At 39.2% G+C, this 20,939-nt stretch overlaps 1 protein-coding gene across 6 annotated transcripts in view; it reads left to right on the top strand.

Moving 5' to 3' along the window:
• Ocrl (Oculocerebrorenal syndrome of Lowe) overlaps positions 1-20,939 on the top strand; it is a 134,996-nt gene that overhangs the window by 61,128 nt on the left and 52,929 nt on the right. For all 6 annotated transcript variants that reach the window (XM_070087054.1, XM_070087053.1, XM_053793459.2 and 3 more), the window contains 5 exons: positions 2,145-2,315; positions 3,956-4,118; positions 14,066-14,250; positions 14,435-14,653; positions 19,966-20,101. In XM_070087054.1, the coding sequence (XP_069943155.1) occupies positions 2,145-2,315; positions 3,956-4,118; positions 14,066-14,250; positions 14,435-14,653; positions 19,966-20,101 (874 nt within the window). The remainder of the gene's footprint in view (positions 1-2,144; positions 2,316-3,955; positions 4,119-14,065; positions 14,251-14,434; positions 14,654-19,965; positions 20,102-20,939) is intronic.

Raw genomic sequence — 20,939 nt, 5'->3', positions numbered from 1 at the left:
AAATATTACAAATTATGAGGTAAGTTGGTATTATGGCTAAGTGACTAAATACTAGTTTGTGAGTTTAGCAATGTAAATGCTTTTGTTTTGGCACAGTACATAGTTTCAGTATTGGAGTATCACAGGATTCATTATTTTAAGATTGAGATTAATATTTCTGTTTATGGTCAAATGAGTCAGTGAGTGTAAGTGTGAACCACCAGGTGGTATTCGTGTAGTTAGTTGACAGGGTGTATCAGGGAGATAAGATGTTTTCTAATGGTAGTTTTGAAGGTGATGAATGTGTCTGCAGTTCTAGAGTTCTCAGGTAGGGTATTCCAGATTTTAGGGCCTTTGACATACATTGAATTTTTGTAAAGGTTTAGTCGGACACGGGGAATGTCGTAGAGATGTTTGCGTTTTAGGTCAAGGTTGATATTAGAGTTTAAGGCCCTGTAGATGTAGATTGCACAGTAGTAAGTGTGGATGTACTGAACAGGGAGTAAGTTTAGGTCTATGAAGAGTGGGGAGGTGTGTTGCCAGGGATGGGATTTAGTGATTATTCTTACTGCAGCTTTTTGTTGGGTTATTATTGGCTTTAGGTGTGTTGCTGCAGTTGATCCCCAAGCACAAATGGCATAGGTGAGGTATGGATAAATAAGTGAGTGGTATAGTGTGAGAAGGGCATTTTGCGGCACGTAGTATCGTATCTTGGAGAGGATCCCAACCGTTTTGGATACTTTTTTGGTTATATGCTGGATATGGGTGCTGAAATTCAGGTTGTTGTCAAGGTATAAGCCTAGGAATTTGCCCCCATTATTTCTGGTAATTAGAGTGTTGTCAATCTTAATGTTAATTTGTGCATCTCCTGCTCTGCTACCAAACATAATATAGTAGGTTTTGTCAGTGTTAAGCGTAAGTTTATTGGCTGTCATCCAAGTCGATATTTTGATCAGCTCCTCATCCACAGTAGTGTTGAGGGTGGCAAGATTAGGGTGAGAGATGACATAAGTCGTGTCGTCAGCAAAGAGAATGGGTTTCAGGTGTTGGGATACGTTTGGAAGGTCATTGATGTATATGAGGAAGAGCAGGGGACCAAGGACACTTCCCTGCGGAACTCCAGTATCAAGTGGCCGTGTTGCTGATGCTGTGTCTTTAATGGTGACATACTGATACCTATTAGTAATGTAAGATTTGAAATAAGCAAGCGCATGGCCTCTTATACCGTAATGATCAAGTTTGTAGGGTAGGATGTCGTGGTCTACTGTGTCAAAAGCTTTTCTTAGGTCAATAAAAATTCCTAGTGGATATATGGGTATATGGTATATGGGACCTGACGAACTGTTGGAGTGTGAGCAGGGTAATAGTGAAGGGATTCAGGGAAACTGGTTAGCCGGACTTGAGTACTGGACATGGGAAGTACAATGCCTGCACTTTAAAGGAGGGGTTTGGGATATTGGGAGTTTGGAAGGATGTGTTATGTATCTTTGTATAGGCTTCTAAACTGTCATATCTGGGCATCTCTGCAAAGACAGTGATTATGTACGAGTGAGGTGAAAGTATTAAATGATGATGAAAGTATTTTCTTTTTGGGGATTTTCTTTCTTTTTGGGTCACCCTACCTCGGTGGGAGATGACAGACTTGTTGAAAAGAAAATCTTTTTACAGCTTATGCTATTCTCAGTGTTTTAAGCAAATCTTTAGTTAATTAAAAAAATAATCAAAAATATTAAGCGATATATAAGCACTAGAGGTTACACTTTCCTATATAATATTGATTTACTTTTTTTAACACTGACCAGCATTAATTTACTTGTAAGGTAAAAACAGTATGTACATTGGACCCCCGGTTTACAATATTATTTCATTCCAGAAGTATGTTCAAGTGCCAGTACTGGACGAATTTGTTCCCATAAGGAATATTGTGAATTAGATTAGTCCATTTCAGACCCCCAAACATACACGTACAAACGCACTTACATAAATACACTTACATAATTGGTCGCATTGGGAGCTGATCGTAAAGCGGGGGTCCACTGTATTTGGAAAGGTACAGAATATGAAGAGAAACAATTTGAAGTCAAGTGTTTTAATAATAAAGTGAGATGTTACTATGCTGATCAAAAATGATCATATTGTGGATTGTGAAACATGGTGTTCTTTAGAGTTTTTGCAGGCACGTGGAATGTTAATGGTAGATCACCAACTGTTGGGCTCGCTGAGTGGCTGTCTGTGGATGAAGACCCTCCTGATGTGTATGGTATAGGCTTCCAGGAATTAGACCTTAACACAGAAACATTCCTTTTCAATAATACTCCAAAGGAACAAGAATGGCTGTAAGTACTGACAAGTACTGTTTTTTATTGCTGTTCATGTTAAGTTTTTCTGTTAAGGTAACTAAAACATTAGGCTGTTTCAATTTTTTCATGTCATAGCCATTTTGTGAAACTGAGATTTCCTTGACACCATTAATGTTCCATCCTTCAAGAAGCCATTATGTAAATATCTATTAGAGAGAGATAATTCAGAGAAAGAGCCTTTTCATATGTAGCTACTAGGTTATTCAGCATTTTGCCAGTGTCTATTAAAAGTCAGGAATCTATTCATGCTTTCCTGTATGACCCAAGTCTCTATTGAATGCACATCTCTTTTCTAGATCTTATGATACTGACGATTGTACTGTCACTCTTTAATATATATTGTATTGCTTCTTCGTTGTTTTTGTTGCTGTTTCTATGATGTGGTGTGTGAGTGCCTTTGAATTTCTTGAAAGAATAGGCTGTGATGTTGGCACACTTCTGGAAAGACAGTGATTTAATAAATATTGTATTGTAGTTTGATGTGCTAGGTGTTATGGTGTTGGCAGTACTATTTCCATTGTGTTTACTTAAAAGAGAATAAATAAATTTAGATGGACTTGAGTTTTGGAGGTGGGAAGTACTGTACTGTTAATACACTCTGAAGGAGGGGTGGACATGTTAATGTGTGGAGGATCATTTGAATTGTGATGTCTGCATACTTCTGGCAAGATAGCTACTGAATGAATGATGAAGAATCCTTCCTCTTTTTTTGGGTTGCCCTACCTTGGAAACTAGTTAGTATGGTAAAAAAAATAGTAAACATTTGTTCTCATTGTCCCTTATATACAGAATTCAATTACCCAATGTTTATATTGATGGGCAACCTGTAAATAGTTTCAATTATCCACAGGTATTTTTTCAGGCTTGGTGGATGACCTTTAAAATGAAAACTAACCATGGCATTTCATTCAGAATGTGCTCATTTGCTTTCCCACCACAAATCTTTCTTCATTCCAGACACTCTTCCTTTGAATCTTAATATTAACCAAATTAGTCTTTGAAGAACAAAATAAGTAATGTTAAATATATGATGGTATGGCAGAGAATGTGAGAGGAAAAAATAAAAGCCTCAATTCCATTGCTGGAACAGTTCACAAATAAATCTTACTCAAAATACTGCTTAGTGTGGATGGCTCCATTCAAGGCAGGAGAGGTATCAGAGTTGAAACAAGTACAGAGAACATTTACTGCTTGCATAAAGTAGGTAAAGCATTTAAACAACTGTAAACTTGAAGAACTGGGATTGTACACTCTTGTGTGTACAAGGTAAGAGAGATATGTGATATTTACATGGAAGATACTGCACGCTACCATAACAAGATACTAAAGTGAGAAATATTGGAGGAAGTGCTAAAAGACCCAGTGAAAAGCAGGGAATTCATGGTCTCAATAAAAGAATATTGTGTCAACATCTGGAGTTCTTGATGACTCAACCTATTACTAACTAATATTAGAAATATTGCCATAATTTAAAATATAAAATAATAACTGTATACAGTAGAGCATGATATATGCTTCAGATGATCTGGTCTCATTTTGTTTCCCTCTGTATTGAGTAACCTTTTCCTTGGGCTGTAATCATATTAGTAACTAACACCTTTGTATAATTGTTCTAGAAATGCAGTACTGAATGGCATCCACCCGAAAGCTAAGTACCAGAAAGTGCGTTTGGTCCGTCTTGTGGGAATGATGCTCATTGTGCTGGTGCAAGAGAAACACTTGGCTTATGTTCGCAGTGTTTCCACTGACACTGTTGGTACTGGCATCATGAATAAAATGGTAAACATGCTTTCTCTCTCTCTCTCTCTCTCTCTCTCTCTCTCTCTCTCTCTCTCTCTCTCTTGGATATTAATTTAATGTATATTTTGTTTAATTGGTTCTGTTTCATTAGATAATAATTTTTTATGAGCAGTTTTGTCTGATGTAGAGAATTAATTCAGTGTACCATACACTTTTTATTATTTTTTTTTTTTTTTTTTTTTTTTTTTTTAACACACCGGCCGTATCCCACCGAGGCGGGGTGGCCCAAAAGGAAAAACGAAAGTTTCTCCTTTTACATTTAGTAATATATACAGGAGAAGGGGTTACTAGCCCCTTGCTCCTGGCATTTTAGTCGCCTCTTACAACATGCATGGCTTACAGAGGAAGAATTCTGTTCCACTTCCCCATGGAGGTAAGAGGAAATAAACAAGAACAAGAACTAGTAAGAAAATAGAAGAAAACCCAGCGGGGTGTGTGTATATATATACTTGTACATGTATGTGTAGTGTGACCTAAGTGTAAGCAGAAGTAGCAAGACGTACCTGAAACCTTGCATGTTTGTGAGACAGAAAAATGGACACCAGCAATCCTACCATCATGTAAAACAATTACAGGCTTTCGTTTTACACTCACTTGACAGGACGGTAGTACCTCCCTGGGCGGTTGCTGTCTACCAACCTACTACCTACACTTTTTATTATTACAAAAATAAATAACAAAATCATATTATTAATGATTCTGCTTGACCCCTCACAGATGTAATGCATTCCATGAAAAATAATAATAATTCTTTGAACTGCAGCATCCCCTCCCATTCTTCAGGGTTTTCTTAAATGATTTTTTTTCCCTAGATTAGGTAGATCTAAAGATTTTCTGAGTCATCAGTATAATCTGGGGAAGGAGTTTGATACTGTTATAAGGTTTACTCAGGATAATCACTTATCAGATTTCATCAGTGCATTAATCTAGTTCTTTCCTTCGTAGTCAGGAAGTATGGAAAAAAGAATCATTGTCCAGAATTCAATGTTGCTTTACCTGTGAAAAGATTTTGCAGTTAAATATTTAATTGAACATTAAAATGGTATAAAATACCGACAGGTTGTTAGGTAAGACACATATGCAACAGTTAGGTATCTTTATTTCGAAACGTTTCGCCTACACAGTAGGCTTCTTCAGTCGAGTACAGAAAAGTTGATAGAAGCAGAAGGGACTTGAAGACGATGTAATCAGTCCATCACCCTTAAAGTTTTGAGGTGGTCAGTCCCTCAGTCTGGAGAAGAGCATTGTTCCATAGTCTGAAACAATATTGTTTCAGACTATGGAACACTGGAACAATATTGTTTCAGACTATGGAACACTGCTCTTCTCCAGACTGAGGGACTGACCACCTTAAAACTTTAAGGGTGATGGACTGATTACATCGTCTTCAAGTCCCTTCTGCTTCTATCAACTTTTCTGTACTCGACTGAAGAAGCCTACTGTGTAGGCAAAACGTTCCGAAATAAAGATACCTAACTGTTGCATATGTGTCTTACCTAACAAATATTTAATTGCTGTGTTTTTACTGTCATTAAAGTAAATGTACTAAATGATAAAATAAGCATGATGTATTTGAGAAATTACCTAACCTCTCCATTTTTTATTTTTTTTTATTATGTCCATAATGTGGGAGCATTCCACCTTGATGAAACTCTTGGTACGTATTTACTTCACTGGACTCAGATGGCATGGCCTGATGAAACAGAAAATAATGTTTAATATGTTATCCCTCAAATGAAAATGGGACAGTAATGTATTGAAATTTTAATACCACATGCAATGATATACTTCTTAAGAACCATGCATTATTCTTGCCTCAGTCTAGTGTGGAATGTTATCACATTACCTCCGGTTTTGAAAATGTACTTTATGTGAGCATGAAATTTTTTTGGTCATTGAATAACATTGTATTTGAAACTTTTTTTTGTATTATTTTTGTAAATAATCCACTTAAAAGTTCTGCATAAATTTTGCATGCTGGTCAGAATCATCTACACTGCTGTTGCACTTTAAATCTGTATGAATTTTAATTGCTACATTTTTGTGATATCAGTGCTTGTATAACTGATTCAGATCATGTGTAATTTTTGGTTATGCACTTAATAGAATGAACTATTGCTCAACCTAATAATATACAATCGATTTAATTTTCTCATTAACTGGTCCAATGTATTATTATCAAGAATGCTTCTCATTTTGTATATCATTGTCATTTAGTAATCAGAAATACATTTCACTAGTTTGGCTTTTGCACCATATTACAGTAGTCACTGTTCAATACATTCTTGGTAGTCACTGTTATTTTGCTCCTTAGGAGGATACTGTACACCCATAATTGGTGCATTGTGTTTATAACTCATCTCTCAGGGATACTTAGTACATACTCTTAATTTATGGTCTAGGTGTACCGATACTGTACTGATACATGTACATGTTTCCATATGGTATCACAGGCTATATTGCACCTTTGCATTCAAACTTTCATTCCATTCTGAGCAGTGATTTATGGAAATACTTTATATCAGATTCTCATTCAGTTTTATACATTTCCATAATACTGTATGTACTTTACAGATTACGTTATCTGCATAACCCATGAATATTGAGAGACAAAATATCCACACAGGTTATATATTCCAATAACAAATACAACATGTTTTCCACGAGAAAAACAGCTCTCAAAAGTTAGTGCTTAAGATTAGGTTTATAAAATTGTGTAAATAACATTTATCACAGTCCCAGTGTATGTGTTAGATTTTTTGCTCTAATCCTTGAAGGTTTACTTGGTTTACTCATATTTACTCAGTTTGCTTGGTAATTAAAAAATGCTACACTAATCCTAATTGTGATTGATGAATCTTGGAATCCATTTTTCTGAGGAAAATTAAGGACCTATGTACTGTCATTTTTTCTAATTATTATTGAGTATGTTCACAATAAATCTGTACAAACTGTATAAATGTTTCATGCTTATTTTAAGACATACTGTATTTTGAAATGTTATGAAATCTAACAAAAACCAATATGTAACTGCCATAGTACCTAGAATGGACTGAAAATTGGTAAGCTTTGATACATGATACAGTGGAACTTCGGTATACAACCAGCTTCCTACTCGAACAAAGCTCAGCATTCGACCAAACAAACACAACCTGCCAGAACTTCGCTGTAAACTATTTTGTGTTCTCATTTTTTGGTGTTTTTTGTATTCTTTCTTCTTTTTTTCAACACACCAGCTGTATCCCACCGAGGCGGGGTGGCCCAAAAGGAAAAACGAAAGTTTCTCCTTTTACATTTAGTAATATATACAGGAGAAGGGGTTACTAGCCCCTTGCTCCAGGCATTTTAGTCGGCTCTTACAACACGCATGGCTTACGGAAGAAGAATTCTGTTCCACTTCCCCATGGAGGTAAGAGGAAATAAACAAGAACAAGTAAGAAAATTGAAGAAAACCCAAAGGTGTGTGTGCATATATATGCTTGCACATGTATGTGTAGTGTGACCTAAGTATAAGTAGAAGTAGCAAGATGTACCTGAAGTCTTGCATGTTCTTTCTTTCTTTCAACACACCGGCCGTATCCCACCGAGGCGGGGTGGCCCAAAAGGAAAAACGAAAGTTTCTCCTTTTACATTTAGTAATATATACAGGAGAAGGGGTTACTAGCTCCTTGCTCCCGGCATTTTAGTCGCCTCTTACAACACGCATGGCTTACGGAGGAAGAATTCTGTTCCACTTCCCCATGGAGGTAAGAGGAAATAAACAAGAACAAGAACTAGAAAGAAAACAGAAGAAAACCCAAAGGGGTGTGTATATATATGCTTGTACATGTATGTGTAGTGTGACCTAAGTGTAAGTAGAAGTAGCAAGACATACCTGAAATCTTGCATGTTCATGAGACAAAAAAAAAGACACCAGCAATCCTACCATCATGTAAAACAATTACAGGCTTTTGTTTTACACTCACTTGGCAGGACGGTAGTACCTCCCTGGGTGGTTGCTGTCTACCAACCTACTATTATTTGTATAAATAAGTCACCATGGGGCCTACAAAGATTAGTGATAATAGCCATCCAAACAGAAAATTGGTTGGGAAGAACTTGTTCAATACTCAAATGCAGCAGCACTCGAACAGCCTTCTGGATTGAATTAAGGTCGCATACCAAGGTTCCTTCTTCTTCTTGCAATAAACCGGCCGTATCCCGCCATTTTAGTCGCCTCTTACAACACGCATGGCATATGGAGGAAGAATTCTGTTCCACTTCCCCATGAAGATAAGAGGAAATAAACAAGAAGAAGAATTAGTAAGAAAATAAAAGAAAACCCAGCGGGGCGCATATATATACACTTGTACATACATGCATAGTGTGACCTAAGTGTAAGTAGAAGTAGGAAGATGTACTTGAAATCTTGCATGTTTATGAGACAAACAAAAGACACCAGCAATTCTACCATCATGGAAAACAAGTACGTACAAGCTTTTGTTTTACACTCACTTGGCAGGATGGTAGTACCTCCCTGGGTGGTTGCTGTCTACCAACCAGCTACCTAGAGAACTCGTGGAAATACAGTGGACCCTCGGCTAACGATATTAATCCGTTCCAGAGAGCTCATCGTTAGACGAAATTATCATTAGCTGAATTAATTTTCCCCATAAGAAATAATGGTCAATTCATTCCTGACACCCCAAAGTATGAAAAAAAAATATTTACCACACGAAATAGACATTTTCCTACACAAAAAAAGAAGATGTGCACAATTACTACTGTACTAAATAAAGTATGCATGACACTTACCTTTATTGAAGATCTGATGATGATTGATGGGATGGGAGGAGAGGAGATGATGGATGTTATTAATTTTTGGAAGGGGAATCCCCTTCCATGAGGACTTGAGGTAGGAAGTCCTTTTCTGGGGTTACTTCCCTTCTTTTAATGCCACTAGGACCAGCTTGAGAGTCACTGGACCTCTGTCGCACAACAAATCTGTCCATAGAGTTCTGTACCTCATGTTCCTTTAAGATTTGTCTAAAATGGGCCACAACATTGTCATTGTAATAGTCACCAGCACAGCTTCCAATAGCTGTGTTAGAGTGATTTTCATCCATAAAGGTTTCCAGTTCAACCCATTTTGCACACATTTCCTTAATCTTTGAAGTAGGCAACTTCTTGAAAATCTCTCTCCTCTCCTTTGAAGCAATTTCCTCAGGTCTGGCCTCTTGCTGTTGCAGATGTTCTTGCAGCTCATCAGTGGTTAGTTCTTCATCATCCTCCTCCACCAACTCTTCCACATCCTCCCCACTAACCTCCAACCCCAAGGACTTCCCCAATGCCACAATAGATTCCTCAACTGGCATAGGCTTCTCAGGGTTAGCCCCAAACCCTTCAAAATCTCTCTCTTCTACACATTCTGACCACAATTTCCTCCAAGCAGAGTTCAAGGTCCTCTTAATCACTCCCTCCCAAGCCTTACTTATAAGGTTTATACAACTGATGATACTAAAGTGATCTTTCCACTTAAGGTCAATCGAGTGTCTGAGGTCACTTCAAAGCACTTTTGAAACATAGCTTCTGTGTAGAGCTTTTTGAAGTTTGAAATGACCTGCTGATCCATGGGCTGCAGGAGAGGAGTGGTATTAGGAGGCAAAAACTTGACATTGATGAAGCTCATGTCCCCAGAAATTCACTCTGCCAACTCTGAAGGATGACCAGGAGCATTGTCTAATACCAGGAGGCACTTAAGGTCCAATTTATTTTCAAGGAGGTAATTTTTCACAGTGGGGCCAAACACATGGTGAAACCAGTCATAGAAAAAGTCCCTAGTGACCCATGCCTTACTGTTTGCCCTCCACATCACACACAAATTAGTCTTGAGGACATTATTTTTTCTGAACACACTGAGAATTTCAGAGTGATACACCAATAAAGGCTTCACTTTGCAATCACCACTAGCATTACCACACAACAAAAGAATAAGCCTGTCTTTCATAGGCTTATGTCCTGGGAGTGCCTTTTCCTCCTGAGTAATGTAGGTCCTGTTTGGCATTTTCTTCCAAAACAGGCCTGTTTCATCACAATTATACACTTATTTAGGTTTCAATCCTTTAGCCTCTATGTACTCCTTGAAAAATTGGATATCAAATTGGGGAGGAGGAGTATGGAAGAAGTGAATGTTTTCAGATATTTGGGAGTTGACATGTCAGCAGATGGATTCATGAAGGATGAGGTTAATCATAGAATTGATGAAGAAAAAAAGGCAAGTGGTGCGTTGAGGTATATGTGGAGACAAACAACGTTATCTGTGGAGGCAAAGAAGGGAATGTACGAAAGTATAGTGGTACCAACACTCTTATATGGCTGTGAAGCTTGGGTTGTAAATGCTGCAGCGAGGAGGCGGTTGGAGGCATTGGAGATGTCCTGTCTAAGGGCAATGTGTGGTGTAAATATTATGCAGAAAATTTGGAGTGGGGAAATTAGGAGGTATGAAGTTAATAAAAGTATTAGTCAGAGGGCTGAAGAGGGGTTGTTGAGGTGGTTTGGTCATTTAGAGAGAATGGATCAAAGTAGAATGACATGGAGAGCGAATAAATCTGTAGGGGAAGGAAGGCTGGGTAGGGGTCGTCCTCAAAAAGGTTGGAGGGAGGGGGGTAAAGGAGGTTTTGTGGGCAAGGGGCTTGGACTTCCAGCAAGCGTGCGTGAGCGTGTTAGATAGGAGTGAATGTAGACGAATGGTATTTGGGACCTGACGAGCTGTTGGAGTGTGTGCAGGGTAATATCTAGTGAAGGGATTCAGGGAAACCAGTTATTTTTATTTAGCCGGACTTGAGTCCTGGAAATGGGAAGTACAATGCCTGCACTCTAAAGGAGGGGTTTGGGATATTGGCAGTTTGGAGGGATATGTTGTGTATCTTTATATGTATATGCTTCTAAACTGTTGTATTCTGAGCACCTCTGCAAAAACAGTGATTATGTGTGAGTGAGGTGAAAGTGTTGAATGATGATGAAAGTATTTTCTTTTTGGGGATTTTCTTTCTTTTTGGGTCACCCTGCCTTGGTGGGAGACGGCCAACTTTTTGGTCTGAACTGGCAGCCTCACCAAGCCTTATCACACTCTGTATGCCACCACGACTCTGAAATCTCTCAAACCAACCTTTGCTGGCCTTAAATTCACTCACATCACCACTAGTTGCAGGCATTTTTTTAATTAAATCTTCATGCAACTTCCTAGCCTTTTCACATATGATCGCTTGAGAGATGCTGCCTCCTGCTATCCGTTTTTTGTTTATCCACGCCAATAACAGTCTCTCAACATTTTTGAGTACTTGCAATCTCTGTTTCGAAAACATTCTTGCACCTTATGCAAGAGCAGCTTCCTTGATTGCCTTTCTGTTGGCCAAGATAGTAGCGATGGTTGATTGGGGTTTAGTATACAACCTGGAAAGCTCCGAGACGTGCACTACACTTTCGTACTTTGCGATTATCTCTTTTTTCAATTCCATACTAATTCTCACCCTTTTTACCACAGGGTTAGCACTAGAAGCTTTACTTTTGCAGTTACAAGCATTAAAAACACTGGGATAGTATAAAATGTTCTGAATGTATGTGTGGATGCGACTGCACTGGCTGGCTTGTAAACACTTCCACACACGGGGCAGCTGAGCCGAGCTCAGGCCACATGTGGACGTGTACCAGACAAACCATGTTGGGCGAGTTTTTCATCATTGGCCAGGCCAAAATTTTTACTCTCTAACGCTTTGTTAGGAGCATTTAACGTTAGACGATGCTTTCGTTAGCCAAGGGTCCACTGTATTTAAAAAATCCGATTAAGAAAGTGTACTTTCTGCTTTTTTTTTTTTAACAAGTCGGCCATCTACTGAAGCAGGGTGACCCAAAAAGAAAGAAAATCCCCAAAAAGAAAATACTTTCATCATCATTCATCATTTTCACCCCACTCACACATAATCACTGTTTTTGCAGAGGTGCTCAGAAGCATATACATATAAAGATACACAACATATCCCTCCAAACTGCCAATATCCCAAACCCCTCCTTTAAAGTGCAGGCATTGTATTTCCCATTTCCAGGACTCATGTCCGGCTATATAAAAATAACCTGTTTCCCTGAATCCCTTCACTAAATATTACCCTGCTCACACTCCAACAGCTCATCAGGTCCCAAATACCATTCGTTTCCATTCACTTCTATCTAACACGCTCACGCACGCTTGCTGGAAGTCCAAGCCCCTCGCCCATGAAACCTCCTTTACCCCCTTCCTCCAACCTTTTCGAAGACGACCCCTACCCTGCCTTCCTTCCCCTACAGATTTATACGCTCTCCATGTCATTCTACTTTGATCCATTCTCTCTAAATGACCAAACCACCTCAATAACCCCTCTTCAGCCCTCTGACTAATACTTTTATTAACTCCACACCTTTTCCTAATTTCCTCACTCCGAATTTTCTGCATAATATTTACACCACACATTGCCCTTAGACAGGACATCTCCACTGCCTCCAACCGCCTCCTCGCTGCAGCATTTACAACCCAAGCTTCACACCTATATAAGAGTATCAGATGAGTTTGTATAAATAAATGTGTACATGTATGTGTAGTGTGACCTAAGTGTAAGTAGAAGTAGTAAGACATACCTGTAATCTTGCATATTTATGAGACAGACAGAAGACACCAGCAATCATACCATCATCTAAAACAATTACAGGCTTTTGTTTTACACTCACGGTAGTACCTCCCTGGGTGGTTGCACAGTACATACATTTCCATTCATGAACTTATGTTGTAGAACATTTAACAGTCATCTGGGATAGAAGTTGCTGTTGTGAGAATGCCTATTATGATGTCAGAGCAAATGAGGATGAAGGGCAAGGTTGTACCATAGTAGAAGCCTTGTGTGTGTGTGTCCCTGGTAAAGTGACTGGCTCAAGTCACTCCTCGGTCTGGTGTTGGTGGCCTTCCAGGGTCTTTTCATAGAATAAATGGTTTTGTGTGCCCTCACTCTGAAGGATGGGTGGGGATGTTGCAGCTTAGAGGTCATCTGAGTTGTGATATCAGCATGCTTCTGATAAGACAGATAGTGTTTTATGTTTTACAGAGTGGCCCTGTCTTAATGGGATATATTGCTTAAAAGTGTTTTTTTTTTCTTTTACGAGGTAACCATATCACTGTGGGAGATGGCTGGCTTGAAAGCGTACTTTTCTTTTACAGGGTGAACCTGTCTCCGTAGAAGATGGCTAGTTTGTTAAAAAAAAAAAAAAAAAAGTTCATGCTTAGGGCCCTGGTGGCCCACAGAAACTGCCAGCTTTTACAGTGCTTCTGTGCTAATTGCCAATGGATAATCCAAGAACTGTCATGGGAGGGAGGTCACTAGAAGACTTTGGCCAAAACGAGTATTGATATGCAGAATGCAAAAGCACACAGTAGACTCTAATGAAGCCTAGAAAGATAATCATTAGTGTGAGAGAGTGTGAGTGAACATTTTTCATGTTCCAGTCCCATTTATTGTAAATTTATTCATTACATGGAGACGAATAGTTTTTGGGACTTGACAGACTGTTGGAGTGTGATCAGGGTAATATTTTGTGAAGAGATTCAGGGAAACCAATTAGCTGGATGTAGAGTCCTGGAGGTGGGAAGTACAATGCCTGCACTTGAAAGGAGGGGTTTGGGATATTGGCTGTTTGGAGTGACATCTGAACTGTCGTATCTGAGCTCCTCTGCAAAGACAGTGATTATGTGTGAATGATGGTGAAAGTTTTTCTTTTTTGGGTCACTCTGCCTCGGTGGAAGACGACCGATGGGTTGAAAAAAAATTTAAGTACTGCAGGGTAGATAAGTTGTCTTATCAACTTAAATTATTTAGGTATTCTTTGTGAACACCTACTTTATTGTATTTTTTTTTTATTTGCCACAGGGAAACAAAGGCGCTGTGTCTGTGAGGCTAGATTTACACAGCACATCTATTTGTTTTGTCAATGCACACTTGGCAGCACACCAAGAGGAGTTGGACCGCAGAAATGAAGACCATGACTGTATATTTCAGCGAACGTGCTTCAACTTAAACATTAACAGCCCACCCAAAACTATAAAAGACCATGAGTGAGTATAATTAAGTAGTGTTGTATTAACTATAATAATACATAAATGTATATAGGTACACTAGTGTTGCTTGACTCTTTGGTTTACGAGTTTTTACATATGCTCTGTTGTTTTTCAAATTTCAGATTCTGCGCCTTTCCAAATAGGAAGTTATTAATTTTATTTTCGTATTTCTACATTTCAGGCATATATACTTCATTGGGGACATGAACTACCGGATAAATCCCTGTGATGTGAACATCAGGGAGGTTGCGAGCAGTAATAAATTCAGTATTCTCCTGGAAAATGACCAACTTACACAGCAGCGAAATTTAAAACGAATATTTCACAAATTCAAGGAAGGGAACATTACCTTCAGACCGACATTCAAGTATGACGTTGACAGCGATGAATGGGACTCAAGGTTTGTATAAGTTGATTTTTTTTTTTTAACAAGTTGGCCATCTCCCGCTGAGGCAGGGTGACCCAAAAAGAAAGAAAATCCCCAAAAAGAAAATGCTTTCATCATTCAACACTTTTACCTCACTCATAAATAATCACTGTTTTTGCAGAGGTGCCCAGAACACAACAGTTTAGAAGCATATACATATAAAGATACACAACATATCCCTCCAAACTGCCAATATCCCAAACCCCTCCTTTAAAGTGCAGACATTGTACTTCCCATTTCCAGTACATACTCAAGTCCAGCTATATAAAAATAACTGGTTTCCCTGAATCCCTTCATTAAATATTACCCTGCTCACACTCCAACAGCTTATCAGGTCAAAAATTCTATTCGTCTCCATTCACTTCTATCTAACACACTCACGCAAGCTTGCTGGAAGTCCAAGCCCCTTGCCCACAAAACCTCCTTTACCCCCTCTCTCCAACCTTTTTGAGGACGAGCCCTACCCTGCCTTCCTTCCCCTACAGATTTATACACTCTCCATGTCATTCTACTTTGATCTACTTTGATTCATTCTCTCTAAATGACCAAACCACCTCAACAACCCCTGTTCAGCCCTCTGACTAATACTTTTATTAACCTTCTCCTAATTTCCACACTCCGAATTCTCTGAATAACACATTTACACCACACATTGCCCTTAGACAGGACATCTCCACTGCCTCCAACCGCCTCCTCGCTGCAGCATTTACAACCCAAGCTTCACACCCATATAAGAGTGTTGGTACCACTATACTTTCATACATTCCCTTCTTTGCCTCCATAGATAATGTTTTTTGTCTTCACATATACCTCAATGCACCACTCACCTTTTTTCCTTCATCAATTCTATGATTAACCCTCATCCTTCATACATCCATCCACTGACACGTCAACTCCCAAATATCTGAAAACATTCACTTCTTCCATACTCCTCCTCTCCAATTTGATATCCAATTTTTCTTTATCTAAATCACTTCTAAAATTATGAGTGACATTTATCCATAGTTCATACATTGTGATTTACAATTATGTCATAGTTCTTAAAAATTATGGCACACTTCTCCATTATATATACATTACAATGCAATGCAGAAACCTGCATAACACCCCACAGCTCGTCAAGTCCCAAAAACCATTCATTTCCATTTACTCCTATCTAATATGCTCACACATGCTTGCTGGAAGTCCAAGCCCCTCACTCACGAAACCTCCTTTACCCCCTCCCTCCAACCTTTTCGAGGACGACCCCTACCCTTCCTTCCCCTACAGATTTATACGCTCTCCAAGTCATTCTGCTTTGATCCATTCTCTCTAAATGATCAACCCATCTCAACAGCCCCTCTTCAGCCCTCTGACTAATACTTTTAGTAACTTCACGCCTGTAACTGTTTTGCATGATGGTAGGATTGCTGGTTTTCTTTTTCTGTCTCATAAACACGCTAGATAACAGGGATATCTTGCTACTCCTACTTACACTTTGGTCACACTTCACAGACACGCACATGCATATATATATATACATACATCTAGGTTTTTCTCCTTATTCTAAATAGCTCTTGTTCTTTTTTATTTCTTCTATTGTCCATGGGGAAGTGGAAAAGAATCTTTCCTCCGTAAGCCATGCGTGTCGTATGAGGCGACTAAAATGCCGGGAGCAATGGGCTAGTAACCCCTTCTCCTGTATACATTTACTAAAAAAGAGAAGAAGAAAAACTTTATAAAACTGGGTTGTTTAAATGTGCGTGGATGTAGTGCGGATGACAAGAAACAGATGATTGCTGATGTTATGAATGAAAAGAAGTTGGATGTCCTGGCTCTAAGCGAAACAAAGCTGAAGGGGGTAGGAGAGTTTCAGTGGGGGGAAATAAATGGGATTAAATCTGGAGTATCTGAGAGAGTTAGAGCAAAGGAAGGGGTAGCAGTAATGTTAAATGATCAGTTATGGAAGGAGAAAAGAGAATATGAATGTGTAAATTCGAGAATTATGTGGATTAAAGTAAAGGTTGGATGCGAGAAGTGGGTCATAATAAGCGTGTATGCACCTGGAGAAGAGAGGAATGCAGAGGAGAGAGAGAGATTTTGGGAGATGTTAAGTGAATGTATAGGAGCCTTTGAACCAAGTGAGAGAGTAATTGTGGTAGGTTATGGATTTGGAAAAGGCGTATGACAGGGTGGATAGGGGGGCAATGTGGCAGATGTTGCAAGTGTATGGTGTAGGAGGTAGGTTACTGAAAGCAGTGAAGAGTTTTACGAGGATAGTGAAGCTCAAGTTAGAGTATGTAGAAAAGAGGGAAATTTTTTCCCAGTAAAAGTAGGCCTTAGACAAGGATGTGTGATGTCACCGTGGTTGTTTAATATATTTATAGATGGGGTTGTAAGAGAAGTAAATGCGAGGGTCTTGGCAAGAGGCGTGGAGTTAAAAGATAAAGAATCACACACAGGGTGGGAGTTGTCACAGCTGCTCTTTGCTGATGACACTGTGCTCTTGGGAGATTCTGAAGAGAAGCTGCAGAGATTGGTGGATGAATTTGGTAGGGTGTGCAAAAGAAGAAAATTAAAGGTGAATACAGGAAAGAGTAAGGTTATGAGGATAACAAAAAGATTAGGTGATGAAAGATTGAATATCAGATTGGAGGGAGAGAGTATGGAGGAGGTGAACGTATTCAGATATTTGGGAGTGGACGTGTCAGCGGATGGGTCTATGAAAGATGAGGTGAATCATAGAATTGATGAGGGAAAAAGAGTGAGTGGTGCACTTAGGAGTCTGTGGAGACAGAGAACTTTGTCCTTGGAGGCAAAGAGGGGAATGTATGAGAGTATAGTTTTACCAACGCTCTTATATGGGTGTGAAGCATGGGTGATGAATGTTGCAGCAAGGAGAAGGCTGGAGGCAGTGGAGATGTCATGTCTGAGGGCAATGTGTGGTGTGAATATAATGCAGAGAATTCGTAGTTTGGAAGTTAGGAGGAGGTGCGGGATTACCAAAACTGTTGTCCAGAGGGCTGAGGAAGGGTTGTTGAGGTGGTTCGGACATGTAGAGAGAATGGAGCGAAACAGAATAACTTCAAGAGTGTATCAGTCTGTAGTGGAAGGAAGGCGGGGTAGGGGTCGGCCTAGGAAGGGTTGGAGGGAGGGGGTAAAGGAGGTTTTGTGTGCGAGGGGCTTGGACTTCCAGCAGGCATGCGTGAGCGTGTTTGATAGGAGTGAATGGAGACAAATGGTTTTTAATACTTGACGTGCTGTTGGAGTGTGAGCAAAGTAACATTTATGAAGGGGTTCAGGGAAACCGGCAGGCCGGACTTGAGTCCTGGAGATGGGAAGTACAGTGCCTGCACTCTGAAGGAGGGGTGTTAATGTTGCAGTTTAAAAACTGTAGTGTAAAGCACCCTTCTGGCAAGACAGTGATGGAGTGAATGATGGTGAAAGTTTTTCTTTTTCGGGCCACCCTGCCTTGGTGGGAATCGGCCAGTGTGATAATAATAAAAAAAAAATAATAAAATATTTACACCAAACATTGGCCTTAGGACATCTCCACTTCCTCCAGCCGCCTCCTCACTGCAGCATTTACAACCCAAGCTTCACCCATATAAGAGTGTTGGTACCACTATACACTTTCATACATTCCCTTCTTTGCCTCCATAGATAACGTGAATTACTTATGGGAAAAAATAAGCTTGAAGGCATAAAATAACATTGTTAGAAATGTGAGGCATTATAATTTTTATATATTTTTTATCAACATGCCGGTTGTATCCCACCGAGGCAGGGTGACCTAAAGAAGAATGAAAGTTCTTTTTTTAGGTCACCCTGAGTATATATGACAAATTCCTAAGTAGTAGGCTGGTAGACAGTAACCACCCAGGGAAATACTACCGTCCAGCTAAGTGAGTGTGAAACAGAAACAAAAACTGTAATTGTTTTACATGATGGTATGATTGCTGGTGTCTTTTTCTGCCTCATAAAGATATGGGATACAGGTATATCTTACTACTTCTACTTACACGTAGGTCACACTAAACATGCATGTACATGCATATATATATACATACCCATCTGGGTTTTCTTCTATTTTCTTAATAGTTCTTGTTCTTCTTTATTTCCTCTTATCTCCATGGGAAAGTGGAACGGATTTCTTCCTCCAGAAACCACATATGCCGTAACAGACAACTAGAATGCTGGGAGCAAGGGACTAGTAACCCCAACTCCTGTATAAATAACTAAATTTAAAAAGAGAAACTTTTGATTTTCTTTTTGGGCCACCTTGCTTCGGTGGGATATGGCCGGTTTGTTGAAAGAAAGAAAACTCAGGAAATAGTTATGACACAGTGTAAGTGACTCATGGAACAATTAGGATTCAAACCCATACCAAGACAGTTGTAAAACTTGCTGGCCAGTGTTCTAATTACTGTACCATAGACTGGCTTGCCGCAACTTTGAATACTGCCTGTTCTGAGAGCTATTTGTGCAGTCTCGTTAGTTATAATCAGAGATGACGTTATTATTGCAACAAAATTTACCCTGAGTCTTGAACATTTTAGCCCTTTGCTAATAGCTTAAAATAAACTCTCCAGTACAGTACAGCCTCTCCTCATTTAACAACAGAGTTCCATTCCTAAGACCACGTCAGTAAATGAATTCATCACTAAGTGAGGAGCATATTATAATGGTCGTGGGTTTGCGTGAACCATCTTTCATATTGTTTAATGTCACCTTTGCACCGTTTATAACATTTCTGGTGTATTTTTAAATGTTTATACAGTAGTGTACTATATATTGTAATGAACAGAATAGAGGAAATCAGCTCTAATATACATTATGTAGGTATGCATACTGGTCAGAGAGCCCTTTGTAAGTCTGAGTCGTCGGTAAACGAGTATGTTGCTAAGTGAGGAGAGGCTGTATTTATACATCCCAACTCTTTATACCATATTTCGCGGCTTATAAGACTTGTTTTAGTTTCACTGGCTCGGCATCGGATGTAATTGGGAGAGCTACAGCCCACTCCCATCACTGACCTTCAGTTTATAGGACACAAGGTGGTTTTTGGAGACATTTTATGGAAAAAAATGCGTCTAATAAGCCGCGAAATACGGTAATTACCTCTTATTTTTAGTGACAAGTTTTCAGGTAACTCATGCACTGAGTTTTTTCAAAATTGTTTTATATATATAATGCATTCTAATTTACAATAATATGTTTATAAATGCAGGATGATTCATTTGCTTGAATTTATCATTGTTCATCAGTGAAATACAACACGACTGAGTTGTACACTTTTTTAATAGTGAGAAGGCAAGATTACCTGCTTGGTGCGACCGAATTCTGTGGCATGGAGAAGGAATCGCTCAAGTTGTGTATCGCTCACATCCAGCCCTGAAGATTAGTGACCATAAGCCTGTGAGCGCTCTCTTCCAGGCTGGGGTAAGTCCTGATATATTTTTAATGTAAATCACTTTTTTTTTCTTCTACCAGTAACAACCTCTTTGTTTTATTTTGCTGTTCCTTTTCTCTCTCTCCTCTTAGACATTCTTGTAAAGAGAGTGAATTTGCAGAGCAAGTGTATATTTAGACAGAGTTTCACTTGGTGTTGAGCTTTATCAACTCATACCAGAGGATACAATATACACTCAGATCCCTGCTTGTTAACCTAATCAGGCAATCACCTAGCAGCACCTCAATGCTTAAAAGCATGCATTGTCAAGAGGTTCATTTGTTATTCAGATCAAACATTAGATTGGGAAAAAAAATGAGCTAAGAGACTTTGACCATGGAATGACTCTTGGTGCCAAACAGGGTAGATTGAGTATCTCAGAAACTGCTGATCTTCTGATATTTTCATGCAAAATAGTGTCTAGAGTTTACAGAGAATGATGTGAAAACACAAAACATCCAGTGAGCAACAGTTCTATGGACAAAAATGCCTTGTTAATGAGAATGTGTAGAGGAGAATGGCCAGACTGGTTCAGGATGACAAGAAGGTGACAGTAGCTTAAATAATCATGCATTGCAACAGTGGTATGCAGAAGAGCATCTCTGAATACACAACACATTGAACCATGAAATGAATCAGCTACAGCAGCAGAAGACCACACTGGGTTCCACTCATTTCAGCTAAGAACATTAAATTGATGCAACAGTGAGCACAGGCTCACCAAAACTGGACAGTTGAAGATTGTAGAAATGTTACCTGGTCTGATAAGTTGCAATTTCTTCTGTGACATACACATGGTAGGATCATAACTGGAATGTGGTGGAACAG

Source organism: Cherax quadricarinatus, chromosome 20 (assembly GCF_038502225.1).
Source record: "Cherax quadricarinatus isolate ZL_2023a chromosome 20, ASM3850222v1, whole genome shotgun sequence".
Classification (NCBI taxonomy): Eukaryota; Metazoa; Arthropoda; class Malacostraca; order Decapoda; family Parastacidae; genus Cherax; species Cherax quadricarinatus.
This window is presented reverse-complemented; position numbering and strand designations above follow the sequence as displayed.